Source organism: Sprattus sprattus (assembly GCF_963457725.1).
Source record: "Sprattus sprattus genome assembly, chromosome: 3".
NCBI lineage: Eukaryota > Metazoa > Chordata > Actinopteri > Clupeiformes > Clupeidae > Sprattus > Sprattus sprattus.
This window is the reverse complement of record NC_137922.1, coordinates 14,324,589-14,348,395: the sequence shown is the minus strand read 5'-3', so window position 1 is coordinate 14,348,395 and position 23,807 is coordinate 14,324,589. Positions and strand designations below refer to the sequence as shown.

The 23,807-nt window shown below is 41.1% G+C and overlaps 1 protein-coding gene across 3 annotated transcripts; it reads left to right on the top strand.

Moving 5' to 3' along the window:
* Positions 1–395: 395 nt before the first annotated feature.
* lims1 (LIM and senescent cell antigen-like domains 1) lies at positions 396–14,220 on the top strand (the record flags this gene model as incomplete). 3 transcript variants are annotated; one of them, XM_080834680.1, is made up of 10 exons in its annotated part: positions 396–536; positions 3,276–3,435; positions 3,754–3,820; positions 4,379–4,499; positions 6,384–6,533; positions 6,958–7,108; positions 8,103–8,195; positions 8,647–8,695; positions 8,979–9,054; positions 11,994–14,220. In XM_080834680.1, exons 1-10 carry the CDS (start codon positions 508–510, stop codon positions 12,106–12,108), a joined length of 1,011 nt encoding a protein of 336 aa, XP_080690806.1. In that variant the 5' UTR covers positions 396–507. The 3 variants fall into 3 exon arrangements, with proteins under 3 accessions (XP_080690806.1, XP_080690807.1, XP_080690805.1); XM_080834681.1 differs by lacking the exon at positions 8,103–8,195 and adding an exon at positions 7,790–7,882; XM_080834679.1 differs by lacking the exon at positions 11,994–14,220 and adding an exon at positions 11,554–11,686.
* Positions 14,221–23,807: the final 9,587 nt, after the last annotated feature.

The window sequence follows — 23,807 nt, the reverse complement described above, 5'->3', positions numbered from 1 at the left end:
CTTTACAATCTATAAAAAGTTTTTAAAAAAACAGCAATGTTATTTTCTCACATGATGTAAAGAAAATAGCTTTTGTCATGAGACAGCGCTACTGAGGTGAGGTGAAACGAGGAACATGGACAAGAAAGAAACTGGCAATGTAGGTCAAGGTGAGGGATCATGATAAGCGATGCAAAGTTTTAGAGACTAGCTTGCATTATAAAAAAAACACTCTAGAATTTCACAGTCTGTTGTCAAACCTGTGGCATTAATTTAAACAGATAAATCATAACATTAAAAAAATATTAAACTCACATTGGTTGTGTGGCGTTATTTAGACACTTGCGCCTGTTTTGGGAGAACGGCAACTTATTGACACTCCCTAAAACAGGGTGGTTCTTCCACAACCTCGAAGTAGAGGGGAAAAGTCGCAAAGGAAGCCTTGTCTATCCCTTTTCTCGCTATTTAAACACCCGGACTGAGAGTTGACTCGCCAAAAACATTTTCTGAAGTTGTTGTTAGAAGGGGATGCTGGGGGTTGCAGATATGACGGGCAGGTAAGAATCATTGCTGTGAAAAGACAGACAAGGCTAATTATTGTGTTATGCTTTATACCAACTAGCGATCCGGGCATCAATCCGAGGTAACGTTGGCGTAGCTGTATGTAGCCTAGCTAGGTAGCTAAATCATTAGCCAGCTCGACTATTTGGGCAACCGCCAACTTTGACTATCGTACAGAGAGGTAAACCTTGTTTGTAAATCACCATTACCCTACGTAACTATTAAAACATCTGAAGTATGTATTGACTGCATGCTTGTCTATTTGGCGAACCAAATATAGTCAGTGCGAATCCATCCATGTATTCGCGGGATGGGCTAGCTAGTTAGCAAGTCGAAGGACACTCAACTTAGACATTTAATGTCTACGTGACCATACAGCTCCACTGACATCAGTTCTTACAACACAAGATGGCACGATATCAGGCCTTAGCTTGTTATATTTAGTTAGCCATCTAACTTAGCCAGTAAGTAATTAAATTGGCTATGGTAAGTTACAGGGTTACACCCAAACAGCTATAGTAACGTTAGTGAGTCACTAGATCTGCATGAAAATATAAATATAGCGATGACTGCTCGAACTTGAAATGGAGTTTTAGGTTGTCCTCTTGAGCATACAGAAATAGCTCAAAAAATAATTCTACTGAGAAGGAAAAATATGAACCATATGCTTCTCATGTTAACTAACATTCCTGACATACTTGATGACGGCTGTGGGAGGATTTCAGATGTGCTTCCTCTGGGAACTTGTGAAAATAACCCTTTTCCTGTCAACACACTATCCCATAATTTACTGTTTACTGTGTATATATTATAATAACGAATTCTTAGAGTGGAGAATCATAGGCGAGGTCCATGTGAATATCCTTATAACTTTAATTCAATTTCTTGCTTACTTTCTTGCAATTTATTGAAATGAGTTAGTTTTAAAAGTCTTCACCTATAGATGAGGAATGACCGACCTACACATATTATGATCCAGACAGATTATTCTACCAAAAGTCCCACCTCCTTCACTTATGATGTGAATGATTTGAATGATTTAGTTTTGCCGTGATAAGGTTCTGTAGCAGAAAAGTGTACAAACCCGGACAGTCTACAGATGTTTCCTCAACAATGGACGCTGAGTATTTAACCATCCAGCTGTCAATCTAGTTTGTCTCAAGTGCCTGTGAAGTTGTGAGGTAGCACATCTCACACATCAGTGTTGACAGTAACTTGTCTTTTGAATTTCCTTTTACACACACGCTCATCAAGTTAGTGTGCAAGGTAGCTCTGCCTCTCCCTCGCAATCTCTCACATCTTGTTCTGATGTGTAAACCGTCCCTTACTGGTATGCTGTGAACACTGGTGCTGGACATGCTGTGAATGATGACAGCCATCTTGACCAAATTAGGAGACCTAAGAGTACTAGAGTGGGCGCACTGTTTCCGTAGCTACAGTGCTCAACACTCACACTCTGTCCCCTATAGGCTAGTCCTCCACTTATGATGTCAAAGGGATGATATGTCTGGGGTGGGCGGGGGTTGGCGGGTGTGTGATTCATATCTGACAGTGTGTTAAAAGTGTGTTACTTTGAGAATTGGTCTTCCCCTTGGTGGTGTTGTGTGTGTGTGTGTGTGTGTGTGTGTGTGTGCGCACTTGTGCACTTGTGAGTCAGAGACACATACAGCACTGTCCAACAATTGTAGGCCTTGGCATTTATCTTAACATAACTGTTTTTTTTCTCTTCTGCATTTGAGTGTCTATAAATTAAGTGCATCCTCAGTTATAGCATTGTTTCAAACGTGGCTTACATTGCGCAGTACTATAGTACAAAATAAATTATTTTGCACAAAGTACATCAATTCTCTGCGGCCTTCACAGCTGATTAATAGCACACCAAATTAATGACGCACTGCACTGTAAATGTTCTCATTAGTAAAATTAATTTGTAAGCCTAGGCTACTTAATGTGTCAAAGCCTTTCCTAGTAGTGATGCAGGATATTTATCTGGCAGTTGGAGTGATGTGAGTAAGGCCAGTGTAGAGAATCGCAAATACAACTTCTGTGAATATGTAATTGGTCAAGACGAGCCATTAAACCGCTGAGGAGGCACTCTGACTTATTGGGTGTGGTCAAAGCTTTTTCCATCCACAGAAAGGCCCCTTTTGCCATGTGAAGTGAATGTCTCTTATGTCTTCAAAAAATTGTCTTAGGCCAAAGCTTGTGTGATTTTTTTTTAATACAAAGGTTCAGCACTCCGCCTAGGGCAAGCAACTTGTTAATTGAATCACTTTCTCTGTGGGTGTATGATCCAAATCAGTTGTTGTGCTGGTAGATGTTGTTCTGTATTATCTGTTGTTTCGTTCCACATATGTATTTATAATAACCTCGGACAGAGGTTAGTCTTATACTTTTGGTATTTAAGGTGAAATGTGTTTTCTGGTTATTGTTTTTGCTGTAAATCATCATGGTAAGGGACGGGTAGGGGTATACGTTTTCTTTCTCTCTATGGCGTGTTTCGGCATCTTTACATTTACAGGCTTAGGATGTTTTATTACCATATAGTCCTGTGTTTGCGGTAACATTTGTGTTGTAACATTGTGGCATTCTCAGCATCACTGTGCTGGCAATGCCATGATAAAGACGGCTGTTCTTAACTGTCTGTTATCTGCCGTTGCAATGCCTTGATGAAAAACAATTATGTTTTTGGACCCATAATGTGTACTAACCTCTTTTTTCCTGTGTTTTCATAGTAACATGGCCAATGCCTTGGCAAATGCGGCTTGTGAACGCTGCAAGGCTGGGTTCGCTCCGGCTGAGAAGATCGTCAACAGCAACGGGGAGCTCTACCATGAGCAGTGCTTCGTTTGTGCACAGTGCTTCCAGCAGTTTCCCGAAGGGCTCTTCTATGAGGTGAGACCACTTCTCTGAAGACCCTGGCTGTGCATGAGCAGTGCATCATCATTTTTTTTTTTTTTTTATCTGTGACTCACGTAACACTTGGGGAATTAGTGACATGCAGGCGTAAATAGAGCAACAGATGTGAGAAAATTGAAACATCACATTTGGGAGTTTTCGCTATGTTTGAATTTGGATAAGCAGCTTTTTCGAGATTTGTAGATAAACAAACCCCCAAAAGGTAGCACATGGCCGAAGGCCATTTTCTTACTATTCTGTTACACAAAATTAAACTGTTATTCTGATTTCTCTGTCCTTCTTCTCTCTCTGTAGTTTGAGGGCAGAAAGTACTGTGAGCATGATTTCCAGATGCTGTTTGCCCCTTGCTGTCACCAGTGCGGTGAGTGAATGCTTCAGTCTTCCAACACAACTCTGAAATGTACAACCTAGTACATCATGTGCTGTTGAAAAAACATTTTCAATTTTTTGAAAGATTTTGAAGGATGGCCATTTTTTCATTTTGCCCTTAGGATGTGTGATTGAGCAGTTTGGCTCCCTTAATAAAATTGTGTGTGTGTGTGTGTGTGTGTGTGTGTGTGTGTGTGTGTGTGAGAGAAGCAGGGTAGAGTATTATGTAGTATAAACATAAGGCAGTGCAATTGCTGTGTTTTTTTATTCTTGTGGCCATGTTTGAATAATTTGGCGGGTGTCCCAACTGGACTTCAACTCGCTGTCCAGAAGCTCTCAAGGAGTCACAGAGTTTGATTTAGTGCTAAAAATAGGAATGTAAACAAAGCTGTGTGTATTCACACAACATTCATGCTGGGTTTGTTTAAGCCCGAGAGATACCTACACGACAGTCTGTTTGTTGTATACTTAAGGTATGCCTCTGACATTTTCTGCTGTTACGTCCTTTGGTGTGCTGGGCTGCATTGTACTGTGTTGTGTTGATATGTAGGAGAGTTCATCATTGGCCGTGTGATCAAGGCCATGAACAACAGCTGGCACCCGGACTGTTTCTGCTGTGACATCTGCCAGGCTGTGCTTGCTGACGTGGGATTCGTCAAGAATGCTGGCCGGTGAGTTAGTGCATAGGGCCAATCTGGGGCTCGGGGGGGGGGGGGGTCTTGATAATGATCAATTTCACTCCAAACGCAGGTGTTGCTTATTAGGGTGGGGAGTTCATTAGCAGTTATTTAAAGAATGTGATGGTTAGATATGGATTTAAACAAGCACAGTCAATTACACGTGCTCCATAAATTCTCAAGACTACAAACATATTCACCCCCGTATTCATTCAAGTGCGTTTTCTAATACATATAATGGACACATTCCATCAGAATATCAGTATTTGTGCTCTGTGGGAGTTGGACCACTGACATTATCATTACTTGCACCTTCTTATACAAGTTAAATGCATCATTTTGGTGCACTTTGAGAGCAAAATAAAGAGGTTAGATCTATGAAGAACTTTGTGCTCAAAACTGCTTTAGTAATTTAATCATAAACACTGGTTGTATAGATATGAATGGTGATGACACAGCAAAAAGTTCACACCCACAAATAATAGTAAAGGAGTTTAACAGTTCACAAATGGTCAAAACAAAAACCTGATTAGAGCACACATTTCAGCCATTAAAGAAATGAAGCAGAAGTGGTTACCAGTGTTCAACTGCCAACAGTTTCGATCGATCAAACAAACTATAGAACGTAGGGGGGTGGATGATGTGACATTCTCCAATGTCAACAATTTCTCATTTCGATGAATAGTAAAAACCCATTAGAGTCCATGTATGCCTTTAATACAGATTCATAATGAATTGTTATAGGGAGGGGACATGGTATATATCAACATCCCTATTGGCAAACTTTGCACCCTGAGTTGGGCAATTCATTATTCTGGACTTTGAGAAAATCAGTTCTAAGGCCCTTTTGTAATTGAACTCCTCTGGGCTGGGCCCACTGCTGGTGACTCTCAGGCAGGCAGCCAGGTGCTCTCTTTGGAGCCTGTGACGCAGCAGGTCCCATTGACCTGAAAATGAAGGTAACTACAATAAGCCTAATTAATACGTATAAAAGGTGTTTTCACAAATAGCGTAACGTCACATTAAAAGTCAACATGCACCTCAGAGGCTGAAAATAGTGACGTTGTCCGAGCATGTGCATGACCTCATACAATGGAATGCCTGTCAGAATGCACCGTCTGTTTTAGCCAGAGTGCCCTCGGGTCCCAGGTTGAAAAATTCAGGAGTTTCCCTTAATTCACTCCCCATTACCCTTAGCAAGACTCTCTGTGTCTCCAGACACTATTTAAAGCAAAGCGAAAGATTGTCATATCATTTAATGATGTCTTTTAATTTCTATTAATGTCTATCTATCAGTAGATTGCAGTGCACTTAAGCGTTACTGATGTTTCCATTGGCTTTAGCTTCAGTGTCAGACCTGGCTAGTAGGCAGGCTGAGCTATGGGGAAATGAATATGGAAGCCAGGCTACACTTGTTATTACGTCTATCAACACCACAACTGGCAGCGGAGCAGTGAGAGGCTAGGTCTCACAGCACAAGGCATGTAAACTCCTCTGTGGTACTGCTACCACATATGTGCACACGTTACAAAGAATTTTGTCATGAAATCATCAAGTTATGAAGTTAGATATTTGTGGAACAAACTGCAGTTAGCAATGTGGACATGGCAGTCAACTTTCATGGCTATGAGCAGACAATTTTTTTTCGTTTTATTTTTATCCCTAATGTATGGACATATTTTTAACACAACAAAAAATGTAATTGTACCGGTCTCTATTCTATACTGTCTTGGCACTCTTGAGATTCTTCTGAATGAAGAGTGCGTTAAAAATAAAATGCATTATTATTATTATTATTTTTAACAGTGTTAGTCATGATCAGCATTAAACCTGAATGTTAATGTGTCTGTGTCCGGTGTGTGTGTGTGTGTACTGCAGACACCTGTGCCGGCCGTGTCATAACCGCGAGAAGGCACGTGGCCTGGGAAAGTACATCTGCCAGAAGTGCCACGCCATCATTGAAGAGCATCCCCTCATCTTCAAGAATGACCCTTATCACCCTGACCATTTCAACTGCAACAATTGCGGGTACGTTTAAGTGTGTGTGTGTGTGTGTGTGTGTGTGAGAGAAACCATACAACTGTACCCTGACTGTTTGGATTGTGTCAGACCCCATGCTTCTGGCCCTGTTCTCTTACTGTGTGTTCACAACAAGAACCCAATTTGTGTGTGCGTGTGCGTGTGCGTGTGCGTGTGCGTGTGCGTGTGCGTGTGCGTGTGCGTGTGCGTGTGCGTGTGTGTGTGCGTGTGCGTGTGCGTGTGTGTGTGCGTGTGCGTGTGCGTGTGTGTGAATTAAATTGTATGTATATAATGCTAAAACAATACAATTGTCTCAAGGCACTTTACAGAGCCCAGGGCCTGACACCCGCTTAGAGCAAAGTATGTCGCTGATGGCAATTAATTACATTGCAGGAAAATGCTAGATGTTAGCTTGTGTGTGTGTGTGTTCCAGTAAGGAGCTGACTTCTGATGCCCGAGAGCTGAAGGGGGAGCTCTACTGCCTGCCATGCCATGATAAAATGGGCGTGCCCATCTGCGGGGCGTGCAGGAGACCCATAGAGGGCCGTGTCGTCAATGCCATGGGGAAGCAGTGGCACGTGGAGGTCGGTACCCTGTGGAGTATCCCTGTTTCATGTTAGACACTTCATCGGTTTGTTGTTGTTGTTGTTGTTGATGTTGATCTTGTTGATGATATTCTTTAACTGTTGCCACAATAACATCAGATATAATTTTTCTGTTACTATAATTTTAGTCACACTGTCGTCACTGCAGGTGGTGAAGTGACCTTAGTTTATAGGCCACATGATTACATTATATTTGATGGCACTGGTTCAAGTTTCTTACATGCCTCTTACTATTTATAAATGCTACATTTTTAGATGTGTCTTACTTACGGAAACACATGTTTGTGGGCACATACTGTAGTTATGACTTCGTCAGATTTATTTAGTACGAGTTTTACTATTTAAGAGAAGAAATTCGTACTACATGATAAACTTTTCCATCTCGTCATCTTAATTCTCACTGGAACGCGATGGCTCTGTGAATTCTTTCTTTTCATTTTACTCCACCACATTCCTTTTTTTCCATTCTGTGGTTGCATCCTCTCATCCTTCGTGTGTGTACACACAATTTCCTCTGCATATTCCTGTATTCCATTTCTCCTGTTCTCACTGAATCCCTTCATCCGCTCATTTCCCTTTTTTTTTGTTTTCACTCTTCATTCACTCCTGTCCTCCTCCTCCCTTCCTCACTCCCTCTCTACTCCACTGTTGCCATGGCAGCACTTTGTGTGTGCGTGGTGCGAGAGGCCCTATCAAGGCCAGCCGTATTACGAGCGGCAGGGCCACGCCTACTGTGAGACACACTTTAACATGGTGAGACAGTATAGACACAAGACTGGACCAAAAGTGCCTGTGTGTGTGTGTGTGTGTGTGTGTGTGTGTATACAAAGTGTGCTGTTTCCTTTGGTAGGATTGCCACCCCTCTGCTCTGTGTGCCTTGTTGTCTTCCATTTGTCCTGAATGATGTACCAGGTTAAGTACTGTGGCTTTTGACTACAGCAGCATGATGCATATTATGTGTATGTGCTTGCAGCATTTTGTGTGTGCTAAGTGCGAGAAACCATTCCTTGGTCACCGCCACTATGAGAGGAAAGGACTGGCCTACTGTGAGACTCACTATAACCAGGTAAAACCACGTCACTTTGAACTACTTACCTCGAAATGTTCAAGTGCAAGATGGCCGTCTTGCTCCTCCTGTGTTGATATTAACTGGGGTGTTTCAGCATTCATTGAGGGGCGGGTGGGGGGCTGTGGGATGTCATAACGGAAGGTATGTGAATTTGCTGAATAACAGTGCTTGAACATGTTCTGATGTGAAAACTGCTATTTCTGGTTTTATTCAGTGCAGTCTTTTTGGCTGAACTCAGTTATCCTGGTTAAATGCCTGCTAGTGTGATATCAGTAGGCACAAATGTTGATGTCTCATGAGCAGGTATAAACACTGCTATTATTCAAGTGCACGTTTGGCATTTTGCATGGTTTACTGCCATGGGATTGGAAATGTGTGTGTGTGTGTGTGTGTGTGTGTGTGAATCTGCATTGTTACTGAGTTTTGTGTTTGTTCATCTCCCCCGTAGCTCTTTGGTGACGTGTGCTACCACTGCAACCGTGTGATTGAGGGCGATGGTGAGTGGTGACCTCTGGCCTTTGTGACTCCACATGTTTAATTGATTGAACCCTGCCCATAGCTGTTGTAGTCTTGCCCTTGATTGATGAACAAAAGTGTCGGTAGAAGATGCTGGTGTGAGGGCCGCACTGATATAAGCATGATCATGTTTGGTAGCTGTAGCATATATTTGGCAGCTGTGAAAGCCCAATGTTTGTTTTCTGAGATGTAATTCAGGGTGATCGTTTGTGGCAATTCTATATCACCTCCGCTCATTTTGTTTTCTGGATTCTCTACCATCAGTGGTCTCTGCTTTGAACAAAGCCTGGTGTGTCAACTGTTTCTCCTGCTCCACCTGCAACACAAAGCTTACCCTCAAGTGAGTGTATACACACACACACACACACACACACACACACACACACACACACACACACACACACACACACACAAACACATTCGTTCATACTTGTTTAACACATCACAAACCCAAGATGACACACGCAACAGGCATGGAAGTGACGCTCAAATGAGCTCAGACACTTCCCCTTGAGTGTGTTTTGTCCTGAGTTCTCTGCATTGACCACTATTAGCCGGACCGCCACCTGAATGTGAGTCTTGACTTCCGGCACTCTCCTCCACTCACGGTCACAACACAGCCAGGCACACGCACTCACACTCTGTGCTCATGGTCTGACTCACACATGGAGGAGGAAATGGCGGCGGCAGAGAGTTGGAACTGTAGTTGTGTTTTTGGTTTCACCCACTCAAACACTAGATGATTTTCACCGTCCTGCTTTTACCTTGGCTGTGTTAATTAGTTCATATACATAGAGGATGCTCTAAACATCTCGATTTCAATCAGGATAGTTAGTCAACTCTTAATTAGACCCATATACAGTACTGTGCAAAAGTTTTAGGCAGGTGTGAAAAAATGCTGTAAACTAAGAATGCTTTCAAAAATGGAAGTGTTAACAGTTTATTTTCATCAATTCTTCATACATTAACAAAATGCAGTGAAGGAACAGAAGAAAATTCTAAATTAAATCAATATTTGGTGTGACCACCCTTTGCCTTCAAAATAGCATAAATTCTTCCAGGTACACTTGCACACAGTTTTTGAAGGAACTCGGCTGGTAAATTGTTCCAAACATCTTGGAGAACTAACCACAGATCTTCTGTGGATGTAGGCTTCCTAAAATTCTTCTGTCTCTTCATGTAAACCCAGACAGACTCGATGATGTAGAGATCAGGGCTCTGTGGGGGTCATACCATCACTTGCAGGACTTTCTGTTCTTCTTTAAGCTGAAGATAGTTGTTAATGACATTGGCTGTATGTTTGGGGTTATGTTCCTGCTGCAGAATACATTTGGTGCCAATCATACGCCTCCCTGATGGTATTGCATGATGGATTAGTATCTGCCTGTATTTCTCAGCATTGAGGACACCATTCATCCTGACCAAATCTCCAACTCCACTTGCAGAAATGCAGCCCCAAACTGGAAAGGAACCTCTACCATGCTTCACTGTTGCCTGCAGACTCTCATTATTGTACCTCTCTCCAGCCTCCAGCGAACAAACTGCCTTCTTCTACAGCCAAATATTTCTAATTTTGACTCATCAGTCCAGAGCACCTTCTGCCATGTTTCTGCACCCTAGTTTCTATGTTTACGTGCTTAGTTCAGTCACTTGGCCTTGTTTCCTTGTCGGGGTAGAGCTTTTTGGCTGCAACTCTTCCATGAAGACCACTTCTGGCCAGACTTCCCCGGACAGTAAATGTCTGTACCTGGGTACCACTGGTTTCTGCCAGTTCTGAGCTGATGCCACTGCTTGAAATCTTCCGATTTCGAAGGTAAATAAGCTTGATGTGTTTTTCATCAGCTGCATTAAGTTTCCTTGGCTGAACACTGCGTCTACGATCCTCAACGTCTTCTTCAAAAGAGCTGGAACTGCACATTTTGAAACCCCTGTCTGCTTTGAAATCTTTGTCTGGGAGAGACCCTGCTGATGCAGTATAACTACGTTGTGTCTTGTTGCTGTGCTCAGTCTTACCATGTAAATGGATAAAAAATAAACATTTATTGTTTACATTTTTCAAAGCATTCTTAGTTCATAGCATTTTTTCACACCTGCCTAAAACTTTTGCACAGTACTGTATATATATATATATATATATATATATATATATTCTTTGCCTTGTTGAAAACAAAGAATACAATGTATTTAAAAAGTGGAAATGAAAAAGCATAACTGATTAAGCGATTGATTAATTGATTAACAACAATTAAGTGCAAAATTGAATCCTCAAATCAAGTTTGGTACCATGTGTGGATTACGGGTAAGGAAACTGTGCTCCTGGTTCTGTCAGGACAAGCAGCCCTACTCCAGCATATTGCTCCCTGCTTTCAACACAGTTAAATGGCTTTGCACTTACGAGCTATAGTGATGCAGCACAGAAACAAGGTATCAGCCAGACTAATGTAATGAAATGGCAAACATTTTAAAAGTTGATTGCACTCTGTGGGCTCCTCATCCCTTCTAATGCTTTCTGAGTGCCTGTCTGTCTTTCTTTCCTGTGGCTTCTAACACGTTTCCTCTCTCTTTTTCACTCCACCCTCATCCTCTTCAATACCCTGTGATTTAATTACCACCTTTTTGCTCAATTTAATTCCACACATTTAAATCTTTCAAATCGCTCTCTCATCTCACACCTGTTTTAACATTTTTTTCTTCATCTTCATACTCATCAAATAAACTAAAACTCTTTGCATGTTGAACTCTTTCTCTGTCATTTGTTCTCCCATACTTTTTTTTCCGCCTTCCCTCTTTCCCCTGTCTTTGTCTGCTTTCCAACTCCTCCACGCGCTTGGGCGTGCAGGGACAAGTTTGTTGAGGTGGACCTGAAGCCAGTGTGTAAGCATTGCTACGAGCATTTTCCCGAGGAACTGAAGCGTCGGCTGGCCCGCCGTGAGCGTGAGGCCCGGGACAAGCGCAAGAAAGCTGCCATGTGACCGTAAACCTCGCCATTTTCCTCCTCCTCCCACTTCTCCCTTACTTCTCCTCATCCGATTCACCTTACCCCAACGCTCTTACCCCAACGCTCTTAATCCAGCGCCCTTACTCCAGGGTTCACCTAATCTTAGCCCTTATGGTATTTGTAAGACTGCAGTTATGTTTGGGATTAATAGTGCTCTCAAGAGATTCTCTACAGTATGAGAGTTTGAATTGTAAAGCTCTTAAAGCTGACCATCAGCTGTTTACATCTTGCAACTGCTCTGTGAATTGAGCTCCATTTCTAATATTCGTTTTTTTCTTCAGGAACAAGTTTGTGGAGTTTGACATGAAGCCTGTGTGCAAGAAGTGCTATGAGAAGTTCCCGCTGGAGCTGAAGAAGAGACTGAAGAAGCTGGCTGAGACCTTGGGGCGCAAGTAGGCCATCTGCCCACCTGGTGGCGCCAGAACCCCACTTCCTGGCCTCATCCCCACTGTGGTGCTCACCTTGTGCTGGAGAGACTAAGGGTAATCCATTCAAACAGCCTTAAGTTATTCTGCGTCAGTTGCGTTGAGGGCCAAAGTAATGCGTAAAGTAACACTGTAAAAACATACTTTAGACCTAATGATTCCGTCATTTGGTTTCACCTATGGGTCATAGTTGCACTCAATGGATTCAAGGTGTTGTAGACTTGTCAAACTTGGGTATATGTACAGGTGCCATTTTTATGACTATTAGCTGACAATTTTGCCCAAAGCCATTTATGAGTGTTACACTACATAAAGTTTGGTGTAAGCTGATTTTTAGCCGATCCTTGTATGTTTGGAACTACGCACCTGCCGTATGGCATCTATTGTAAGTGTGTCAGATACCCAGGTTTAGATTTGTTCTTAAATACACAGACATGATGGCATGTTGAATTTAGTTTTGTGTTCTTACGTATTTGTCTGTGGAAATCGACAATATCCCTTCAAAAGGTCTCGAGCCCTATCATCAATGTTAACACGGATACTGATGCTCAGAGAGTTTCCCTTAGTCTCTCCTTCACTGATCAACCCTTAATCAATGCTACAGGTCATTCATTATCTATCACTACAGCGTGTCTTGCATTGTTATGCGTGTTTCACTTATGTCACATTTCAAAAAATGTCTTTGTAGAAAAGCTGAGGATCTGAGCTGAAATTTACTGTATTTAGTATTCCGTTAATTATGTCTTAAACCATCCGATGCTAATGTCCTTCCATTTCAGAAATGTTAAGCATATTGCGCCATGTATACGACAGATGGCTTGGTAATGTCTTAACTTCGGCTTTGGCCCTATTATGTATTTTGCTCTCAGCACACCAAAGCAATGTTTCATATTGTTTTATACTCAACTCAGCACTGAACTATCTCTGGGGTAAGGCCCTGGCATATATTGCCAAACGTGTCGTGTCGATGTATAGTACAGTCCGTGCCTACTATAAATATATATATATATTCCTACATGCAGGCAACTGATGTATCTAGATGTGTATATCACAGAGTTCACACTAGCCAAAGCAGTCACAGCCTGGTTTACATATATAATGTCATACTATGCATATAAAATGCGTCTCTGTCTTTCTCTGTCAAATACAATTGTAAGCCTTTTTCCCCTCAAAGAGTACTGCCAATGATTGGCATGGGTGAACTGTTGTAAGACTTGTTCACTGGTTAAAATAAAAGGCGCATAGAATACATCCCTGTGCTCACACAGAGTGGACTCCTTTAAAAGATCCGGGGGGGGTTGCTCTTTCTTTTGTGCCTTATTTCATTAATCAGCTGCTGTAGTCCTCTAATGGTATGCCATTATGATTATGTCTTTGAGTGTTCCCCCATTCAACCCAACCTTTGATGAGTGGCTGGAGTTCTTTGCCTTTCCACAGAGACGCCCCTCCATTAGAACACAGTGGACCTGCCTTCAGACCCCCAGATACTTAAATCTGCCTCTCAGCTCTTTGACAATTGTCCCTGTCAAACTTGATTACATTAGGAACATTTTAGCCACTGTGGACTTTCACGACCACAAAACCTAAAGTATATGTATAACAGTATAAAAATGAAAATGTTTATGTAAAGTGGATGTTATGAAAACATGATGTCTCTTATTAAATGCTTAAATGTTAAAATGTTGACGATTTAGACACTGTGGGCCTGACTGACAGACTTGGATGGCGGTGTCATCCCAGACTTAAACCTTACATTTTGATTTTGTGGGTGAGTTGTTTGTTTCTCTGTGTTTTTATTGTTTTTAGTTTTTTCACAAAAAGTTGACTATTCAAAATAGTGTTTTATACAAGCCTTTAGCTTTTCCTTGTAAACATACTATTTGTATGCACAGTATTAATCTCTTAATAATCATATTTAATGCCAGTGTATGCAAGTGTCCATAAGAGCTGTTCTAACCGTGTTTACCGAGTGACTTGTGGACTGCTACAACTCCGGGAGTTAAAAAGTACATTATACATCTTAAGAAAGATTATACAAACCAGCTAGAAGCCACATTTAATAAATCCCCCTTTTGAAACATCATTCTGCCCTGTTGGATATTGATTGCATTTTAATTATGTTAACCTCTTCCATACCCTCACCATAAGCTTCAAAACATAATAAAGATTTGCAACACAGCGAGTGTGGGTAATGATTTTTCATCCCCTTAAGAGGTCTATCTGATGCTTATCCTTTCTTTTTGTGTTGTTTGCTACCACTGGATGGAGGCCGTAGTTTACAGGCCCACCAGTGGAAGTTTCTTTGTGCCGATAATCTTTATTACTATGGGAACTTCTGCATGAAGCGATGGATTTTTGTTTTTGAAGCCCCATGAGGTGAATGAGGCTCCTGCCCTTGTGCACTGGGTTCCTGCGCTGTTGCCGAACTAGTCAGGTTGGGCTTTCCCTTTTATAGAATAGAATAGAAAAGCCTTTATTGTCATAGTATTTCCATACACCGACATTTGGAGTGCTTCTCCTGTAGGTGCGATGAGGGACAACATATAACACAACAACAACATATAACACAACAATATTGCATATCTAAAAACGGTAGGAATAGCATAAAAATATATATAAATATTAAGAGTGCAATATTATCTTACACTTACCAAGACATTTCCTCATTAGCAGAGGTGCACTACAGGTGCAAAGTGCCACTTGTGAAAATGGATTAGCTGTATTATTGCCCCTTATTGAGAGTTTAGTTGAGGTCTTCTACTGTGAAAAGGCTGTACGGATGACAATAGAAGACTTTCTCACTCACTCAAGAACATTCAGTCCCCTCTGCAGGCTGTTTGCTTCCACGTCAGTTTCACCATCTGTCTCCTCTACCAAATAGATCAATGGCCTACAGAATACACTTCATACCGTGAGCCAAACCGAGTCTAACCATGGTAAGTTTTACCGAAGTTGTATTTTGAAAAGTTTGCTGGGTTTTATGCAGGAGTGAAATGCACCTGAAGTGAATACCACAGCGATTCATTGATACTCTGGCAGCTATCCAGCTCTTGAACGTGAGCCAAACTGTAATTAACTATCTTTAGCCATTCATTACTTCATGTCTGTGAAGTGTTGGATTTGGCAGCCAATGTGATACTTTAGAAACTTAAAGAACGAACTCACATGATGTCGTGTTAGCCTTGGCTGAGGGGTTTTGCTCACCTGAGTTGGCGCACCTGCTCAGATTTTCAGTGAAGTAGCTGAACACAGCTGAGCCATCCCCACCATGAGATTTAGAGATGTCAGTGGAGGTTTGGAGTTAAAACCAGAAGGTTCTGTAAGAGAACATCTCTTGGCTGTAGAGATTGGGAGACTCCACCTTCAGCACATTGAAGGAGGTGCTCAGTAATGTTTGCAGTATCACCTTGCATCAGTACATTGATGAACACGGATTTTGTGTCTTTTCTCAAACGTGCTGCAGAACTGATGAGGATACCTTTCTCTTAATGTCAATGCACAAAAACCTGGTGCAGCACCAAATCCCATGTCTCCAGGAAGCACAGCAAGCTTGTGCTGAAGCCCATTTTAAAATTGAACATTCAACCCAACCTTTGATGAGTGGCTGGAGTTCTTTGCCTTCCCATAGAGACGCCCCTCCATTAGAACACAGTGGACCTGCCTTCAGACCCCCAGATACTCAAATCTGCCTCTCGGCTCTTGGACAATTGTCCCTGTCAAACTTGCTTACATTAGAACATTTTTAGGCACTGTGGACTTTCATGATCACAAAACCTAAAGTATATGTATAACAGTATACAAATGGAACATTCTAGGTCTGAATATGGTCCTGCACAATAGTTGGTTCAGTCAGCAAATTGCACCAACAGTTTTAGTGTAAGGGAGCAAGGTAAGTCATTTTCCAGACGTGGGTTTTCATTCATACAGTAAAATTAACTATGCTCAGCTCTTATAATGATTGGATACCTGAACGTCATGGTCTGATGCTGAGAAACAGCGAAAGACTCATGAATCTGACCTTGGAACAGTGACTAACTAATTTAATGAATGGGAAAAGAAATATTATACATTGTGTTTTTAAAGAGGGATTGTAGACAGACTTGGAAAAGGTTGGTAAAGACTGTAGATGAATAGATTCTGTTTCCCTTCTGAATATAAATGCATAACAAATCTGATGTGACATGCAGAAAAGGCAAAATTCTAGAATATGAAAATATGTTCTGAAAATCTGAGGCATGGTGAGAGAATTTCCCCCCCACTCAATTTGTTTCACAAATCCATCCATTGGCAGATTCATTGGACTGGATTTTGAGTCCCTTCATCTTTTGAAAAGACTGGATAGCCCATTGTATCTATTGCTGTTCACTGTTGGCATTCAATTTCGACACATCAGGTGGGCATATCATATGTAATGAACAATGATTAATTATCAGTGTATGTTAGATCAAGGCACGTATTCACAAAGCATTTTATCTAACTACTACGATACTCTTACTAAATGTTTCAAACTAAAAGGTTTTTCCTAAATCCTATTCACAAAGCTGCCTGAGACCAACTTTTATTGAGGAAAAGCCAAAACGCCTAAGGTAAGATGAGGTAGTTGTCTTAAGTGTTCATTTTATTGAACATTTGCAGATTTTATTTTATAATATTACCTTTCCCATTAAATTCAATCAACCTAAATGATGTGGGGGAAAACTGATATGGGGTGGAATGGGGAAACACCACTCAAGGCACTGCAGCCATGCCACTTGTGTGAAGTTCATATAGCCTAAGGTTTCAAGTAGGCCATCACTTAAAACTGACTGAAGTTTTTATTTTACTCCCTAATTGGATGAGCTTTCATGGCCTAAGTCTATTGGTGTGTGTTCAACATACAATAAACTGCCAATAAAAAGGAACTGCCGGTGCCATGATTAAACCGGAGGGACCTACACCCCTCTCCCTACTCACTTCCACCCTGTGAGTTCATGTGGAGGATCTGCCATATTAAAGGTCATCCAAAACCAGTTAGCAGGGAGTGGAAGTAGGTTATAAATCCCTCCAACAGTGAGGCCCAATCCCAGTGTCCCCCTTGAGGCCTTAAGGCCTGAACCCTCACAGACTTAATTAAAGTCACCTGGTAAGTGATTAAGTGCGAGCGGCTGCAAGGGCTTAAAATGATAAAAAATAGGAATAGGACAGCACGTTGACATTATGCTATGTTGACGATGCCTAAATACGTGGTTTTTGGGACTTTGGGAGTATTACATTTAACACTTTCTTCACAACTGAGGTACTCAACGGACCGACTATCTGATTTGAACGTGGTCCAGGCTTACAGAGTGGACGTGAGTTAGTTGTCAAATAATCAATTACTTGATCATTAAGCAAAAATCAAAAGAAAGGGATGATGGTATGTAATTTAATTATAGAGTAATTTATAACATATCAGTGGAACTTAAATAAGTAGCAAAAGCAGTAAAGCACAGATTGAAAATAAGTAGACCTTCAATATACAACATGTGTGAGTCTACATAACAGCATATGGAAAAGTAAATGAATTATGAAATTCAGCTCCACACACACAATTTAAGGAGTAAAGACATCCTATATTTCCCAGGGCATCCCAAAGCCCATCCCAATAGACAACGTACTATTTTTAGTGCCTGTTGTCATATGTTATATGGTGTCTAATTGACTTTTAGTATAAATGGTACCGGAAGTGAGTATCCAGGATACGACATTTTTTAAACATGTCTGTGGTCAATTTGGTATATACTGGGCTAAAGTAGCTAGCATTGGCCATTGAGATTAATGGGGTTGGTACTTCCTCATCTCTCCAAATCTATATAATACCTCCGTAGTGTAAACAGGAGCTAGTTCAAGTTTAAATTTTTGCCACTTGTAAAGGTTGCCAAAAGAATCACCTTTGTACATGGCAGAAAATGAGATATTATGTATGGTTTTTGATATGTTTGTATTTGTCTCAGGTCGTGTATGCAAATTTGAAATCAGATTGTTTTAATGAAAATTGTTACAGGAACATGTGTCTTGCAATTAGAAGGACGGTTGGTGGTGCAATCATGTGGTTGGTGACGTTATTGCAGCCTTTACAAGCTCCATTATTATTGCTTTGAGATTGAGACTTTTACAGTGATTCTGTGTCTGCATTCCAAAACATTGTAATGCGGGATGGTACAAACGGCCTTTTTCCATTCTGGGAGTTGGTGTAATTGAGTTGGAGTTGGAGTTATTTTGAAGTCCTATCGACTACTTCTTAACTTAGTTGCTACTTTAAGTGCGAAGGGCCTCTGTGAATTACTCTTAGTAAAACAAAGTATGATTCCCAAGGTTAAGACTGACATGCCCATTATTTCCAGGAGTTTCTCCAAATCAGCAAGTGAGAAGCTACTTTTAGCCTTAAGATGCTATGTGAATACAGCTCAGAATAATAACTAATAACTAATTAAGAGCACACTGGGAACAGCACGACTGTGCTGATTTAGACTAGTCTATGAAGTGTGAAATGCGTTCTCTGACAGTTACCAGACCGTACCACACAAAAAAAGAGGCTTCTGTCTGCTCGTCTGTGTGTCATTCATCTAGGGCTTTGAACATTTATTTATTTCATTACACCACAACAGACCAGGTCACAGAGTGGCTGAGATGATGCTATAATTCCTTTCAGCTCTCTTCAGATACATGAAAATGGGGTCATGGTAAGGTCGAGAGCTCGTCTCAAACCCATGAACGCACCTTTTCTCCTACTTGATACGATATCTTTCCACCCTAGTCATCCCATATGCTGAAAAAGTGCTGACATGTCATCCGTACTCCTTTTGTGGCACTGCGTTATCGATTTTCTTTTTTGTGTGCCGAGGTAGTTCAGAAAGAGCTATGATAACACTTTGGAGATGAGAATTACAGGGGAGAGTCTATCTGTCTTCTTAATATCAATGTATTGATTTTTGTCGTCATTCTTTTTTATTACGCAGAAATCTGGTGCTCAGGTGCACCAATGGCCGAAACACATGCTTCTGTAATTGAATGGAAATTGAGAGCGGTGACACTCACACACACACAATGTCCCCATAGTTTCTTCTTCTGAGGCTGTTTTCATTCTTGGCATACTACAGCTACTCAGGGCTCTTCTGCTAATTTGAGAGCTCTTGCAGTGTGTCATTACATCACTGAAGTGCTTTTTCTTTTCAGCCTAAAAGTACACCCTGTTCACTGGAAATTAAAACAAGACAAAAGTTATTGCTTTTTTACCTACTGGGAACAAAGGAAGACCCACTTAAGTGCCTAGAGGTGAAGACAATCTAATGACAGGACCGTAGGAGAAGAACTAAATGTTCCTATTCTTCTTTCCCATTGCCTTCCCTTCTGTATTATCTTGATAAAGACCCTGTTTTGGAAGATCAGAGTTCCGTTATAGGATACTTGAGGAAAACATACTGCAGCTGCTCCAGTGCAAAGAAGTGTCAGCATGTTTCAGTGGGGAACATGACAACTTGGGATCTGTTAACTGTGTTGTGTTATGTGGCCAGTCAGTAAGCCAGGGCCGTTTTGTTAATTTGCAACTGTTTAATGAATAAATAAATGAATCATAGTTTATTAAAGAAGATGGCGCTGGTCTCTCCATACTGTATGGGCTTTTCTCTCCTTACACCCACAAATGAGTACACTTAGCATGTTGAAATCAAGGTGATGATCAAACTTGTATCTCTGCGTCCTAGTGAACACGTAGATGTACGTATATGCCGATGTTAAACCCTGCATGCGTTTGCATTTGGGCTTTGTTCAAGTGTCTGTGTGTGTGTGTGTGAGTGTGTATGAGTCCATGCTAGTGTGGCCCTTGACTTGATCTCAGAGATTATCTCTGTATTAGGTCTCAACCCTCGACTTGTGCCAGGGCTTTATGTTTAAGATGAGCCTGGTAGCTAGGCAGAGAGTCCCACAGATGGAAAGAGAACTGCTGGCTCCCCCACGTGTCGTATTCTTCAGCACAGGTGACACGTCCATCATCTCTATGCAAAGTTCCCCCGTGCTCCGGAGCTCTCAAGAGCTATCAGGCATCAGAGAAGCCAGTGTTTTTTTTTATTCTTTTCTTGCATGTAATCCATATAATTATCCCTATGTGAGAGACAGATGAGGAAAGAGGAGGCTGAGAGATTCTTTTGTACGTAAAGTGTTTTGGGTCTTTGTGTGTGTGAATCAGGAAGGTTCACGTGCCATAGGTATTTCAAGGTGCTCCTTGATACTTGATAATGAGGATATTTGTCTTTCAGCGAAACTATAACTACGTTGTAGCTTAAACTTTTGTATTGAACTATTCTCTTTATTTATCATTTGCTAGAATTTTTTGTGTGTTGCTAGTTAAGTGTGAAGGAACCACAATTAAAGATTTATAGTTAATAGGGATAGGCCATAGTCAATAATTCAATGTATCTTATACCTAGCTGTAATTGTTACTTTTATTTGGACTTCAGTTACAATGTAATCATTTCTGGTTAGAGAAGTGAGATTATCCTGAGGGAGTGTATTCAAATTGTCATGGAAGTGTCCGAAAATGGCTCAGAGCAGCACACTATCCCAATAGAAACAACTAAGCACAGTAGAAAAAGATAAGTCACTTCATACATTTAAATTATTGTTGCTGACTGAAGTAATGGGGTGAATAGGGGACCAGCCTGAGGTTGCAATGCGATCACGTGGGACAATGACATCATCAGGTTGCGTGAATCCGTGCACACGAACACCAGCCCCCGTACCGATTCAAATCTACTCTCTTTCTACCCCCGATTTGAATCGTTGCAGAAACCGTGTGCGGATAGAGAGTGTTCGTCTTAACGATAGGGCTATCTGTATTAATTACATTTCGGAAGCAGACAAACTAGGCTTCATGTAAATCGGGCTTCAGACTTGTGTCTCCAAGACCTCCTGAATATAGACACCCCTGGTTCTCAGAAAGCATTTAACAAGCAATCCTTCAATGGATGATCAGATAATCTTAAGTGAAGCTCTTGAGTGAGTGGAACTCAGGCTCTGTCTCACAATGGTGGCGACCATTGTTCAAGATTAAAACCATGACTGACCAAATCGAAGACTGGGTCTCCAATATATGCTATAAAATTAATTGCCATTAAGTTGCGTCTTTTTTTCGTTATTTCATCATGCTAGATCTTGTCTAAAGAAACTCTTTGTTCCTGTGTAAAGGAGAGGGGGAAAGATTTATCAAACCAGGATAGGGCAAACTGGGAAGTAATTTGGGATGGCTCAGAGTCATCTGAAACCTCACATCACCAACGCTTCCATTGTAATATATCTCAGAACTCATGAGGATGTCTCAGAACACATATGCCCCCTTGAAAAAGACTGCTGATAGGACGAGTTCCCCACCTCTACTGCACATTTTTGGCCAATCAGAACCAAAGGTGTTATGGGGCCCGGAAGTGTCATTTGAAACATTATGATCGATGGTGTTTCCACTTTAATACAGTCTCTCCTTCAACCTCATTCTGCTCCCCTCATTGTAGAAAATACTAATTATTATGCTACTTTGAGCCTGTAATCCTATCAGTGCTTGTCATTGGCTTCCAAATAAAATTAAATAGAAGCAGAATTGCTAAAGAAACAAGGCTTCTCTTTGTGTCTTTACATGGATGCAGTTGGTTTTTTGGATTGATGCTACAGTGTCCACAGAAACAGGGCAGACCTGGGGCCCAATATACCTCTCTGTCAGAAGGCTTTTGCTGGAGAGCCATTGTGAACAATTTTAAAAATGAAGGATAAGAAAAATACTGTTAGTCACTTTTTTGTAAAGGAGGTCATGAACGATTGAATGCGTGTCGTATATAAAACAAACAAAAAGTAAAGGGCTTCCCATCAGACAGACATTGAATAATGGTTGCTTTCTAAACCTTTTATCCTCTCTGGATGTTCCCGGAATGACTTTTTAAATCAACTTGTTATTAATTTCTCAATGAATCATCCCGACATCCCAGCCAATGCAATAGCCTATAATTATTCTTCATAGTCATCATATCTAGCAGAGGCCAACCCAGAAATGTGCCTGAGGATGATTTATAATCTGATATTTGCCAAAACATTTGTGCTGAGGCCCAAAGAAAAACAATATATTACAATGAGTACAAACCTAACAAGGTTCTACAGATTTAGTAGAGCACACAAATGCACACAAATGACATTAACTTTAGCAAAACGTCACTGACCCAGGTGTCGTTTTCAACACCACAAGTTTAGGCGATAAAGGTGAGTCACTTGGCTAACTTCAGGTGAAGCCTATTCTCAAAATCCAGACACACCATCCTCCAGCTCTACCATGTCTGATCCTGACTGAAATATGGGTAGCCCATCCCAACCAATTTTAAGTAGTTTCCCAAAACCCATTTGGACAAACTGTGAGACGCTTTAGAACCTGTGATCCGATCATTTCCTTAAGGTCATCTTGGAGCTAAACGCTGCATTCAGCAAGTAGCCTGTGTGATTGAAAGGTCCAGTCCACAATTCTCATCCCATACACTTCTTCTCAAATTCAAAAAATTGCTCCTCACGATCGTCTAGCAGCCCGTTCAGTGTTAGCGGGTGTTCGTACACAGTCCTGGCTCCTAGGAAACAATCGTAGTGGCCATAAACAATTCCAGCCAATTAAAACACATGCTTCAGGAGCATGGAAGGGTGGGCTGTAATTTGATTGGTAATTGAGCTGAAATATCAACAGATCACAGCCTGCATTTTCAGAAGGCAAACAGATCATTCCGTTCTTGCAACTCTTGTTGGATAAGATATAACTTGCATTCTATGAGTTATACATTCCTTTGCACACACAAAAGAAAAAAGTCAAGATAAAAAAATGGGAGGGAAAAAGCCTTTTCATTTAATCAGCTAATCATACTGAACAATAGAACAATAGCCTAACTATAGCCACCCCCCTACACCTTGTTTAGGAAAAGCTACGTAGTTTTTTTTGTGGTCATCCCAAATAATCCAAATGTCCACCTAAAGATGACATCCTAGTGACCTTCTGACACATTCCCTCGCTGTACAGTGCGGACCCTTCCAGCCACTCAGTGTGCACCATTGTTTGACCTTTGACCTCTCAGATACTAATATATATTTTATCCAGCACAGTATATTTCTGTCTTAATAAGTCTTAATAAAATGGAAATGCAGTGAATAGATTTGAATAGAATAGAATCACTTATGAGAGGATAAATACATTTTGGGGAGATGCACATCTTTTAAAATAATCCATATTGGGTGTTCAGGCTTATACAAATGTGTTATTTTTACCTTAGCATTTTATAGTATTTGCAGAATTCTTTAGCAGCAGGTCTGTTCTCCCTGAGCAGGCAGTATTTGGAGTGAGCGAATAAAGGCATTGATTCTTTTGAATTATCCTGCCAGCACAATTATTACACATTATACAGTGAGGATCCTTTATACTTGTGGGTAGACATACACAGACAGAAAAAGAAGGTTCAGTTCAGTTGTTGGTACAATGGCCTTGAGAAAAAGGGGGCGGAACAAATATACCCACTTAGACACACGGACACAGTGTGATGGAGTGATTGACTGATAACATCCAACTCACTGCGTCACAGCTAAATCAATTCCACCTGTGTCACTCTCACCTAGAGAAAACCAGTCCGTTTAGAGCAGCCC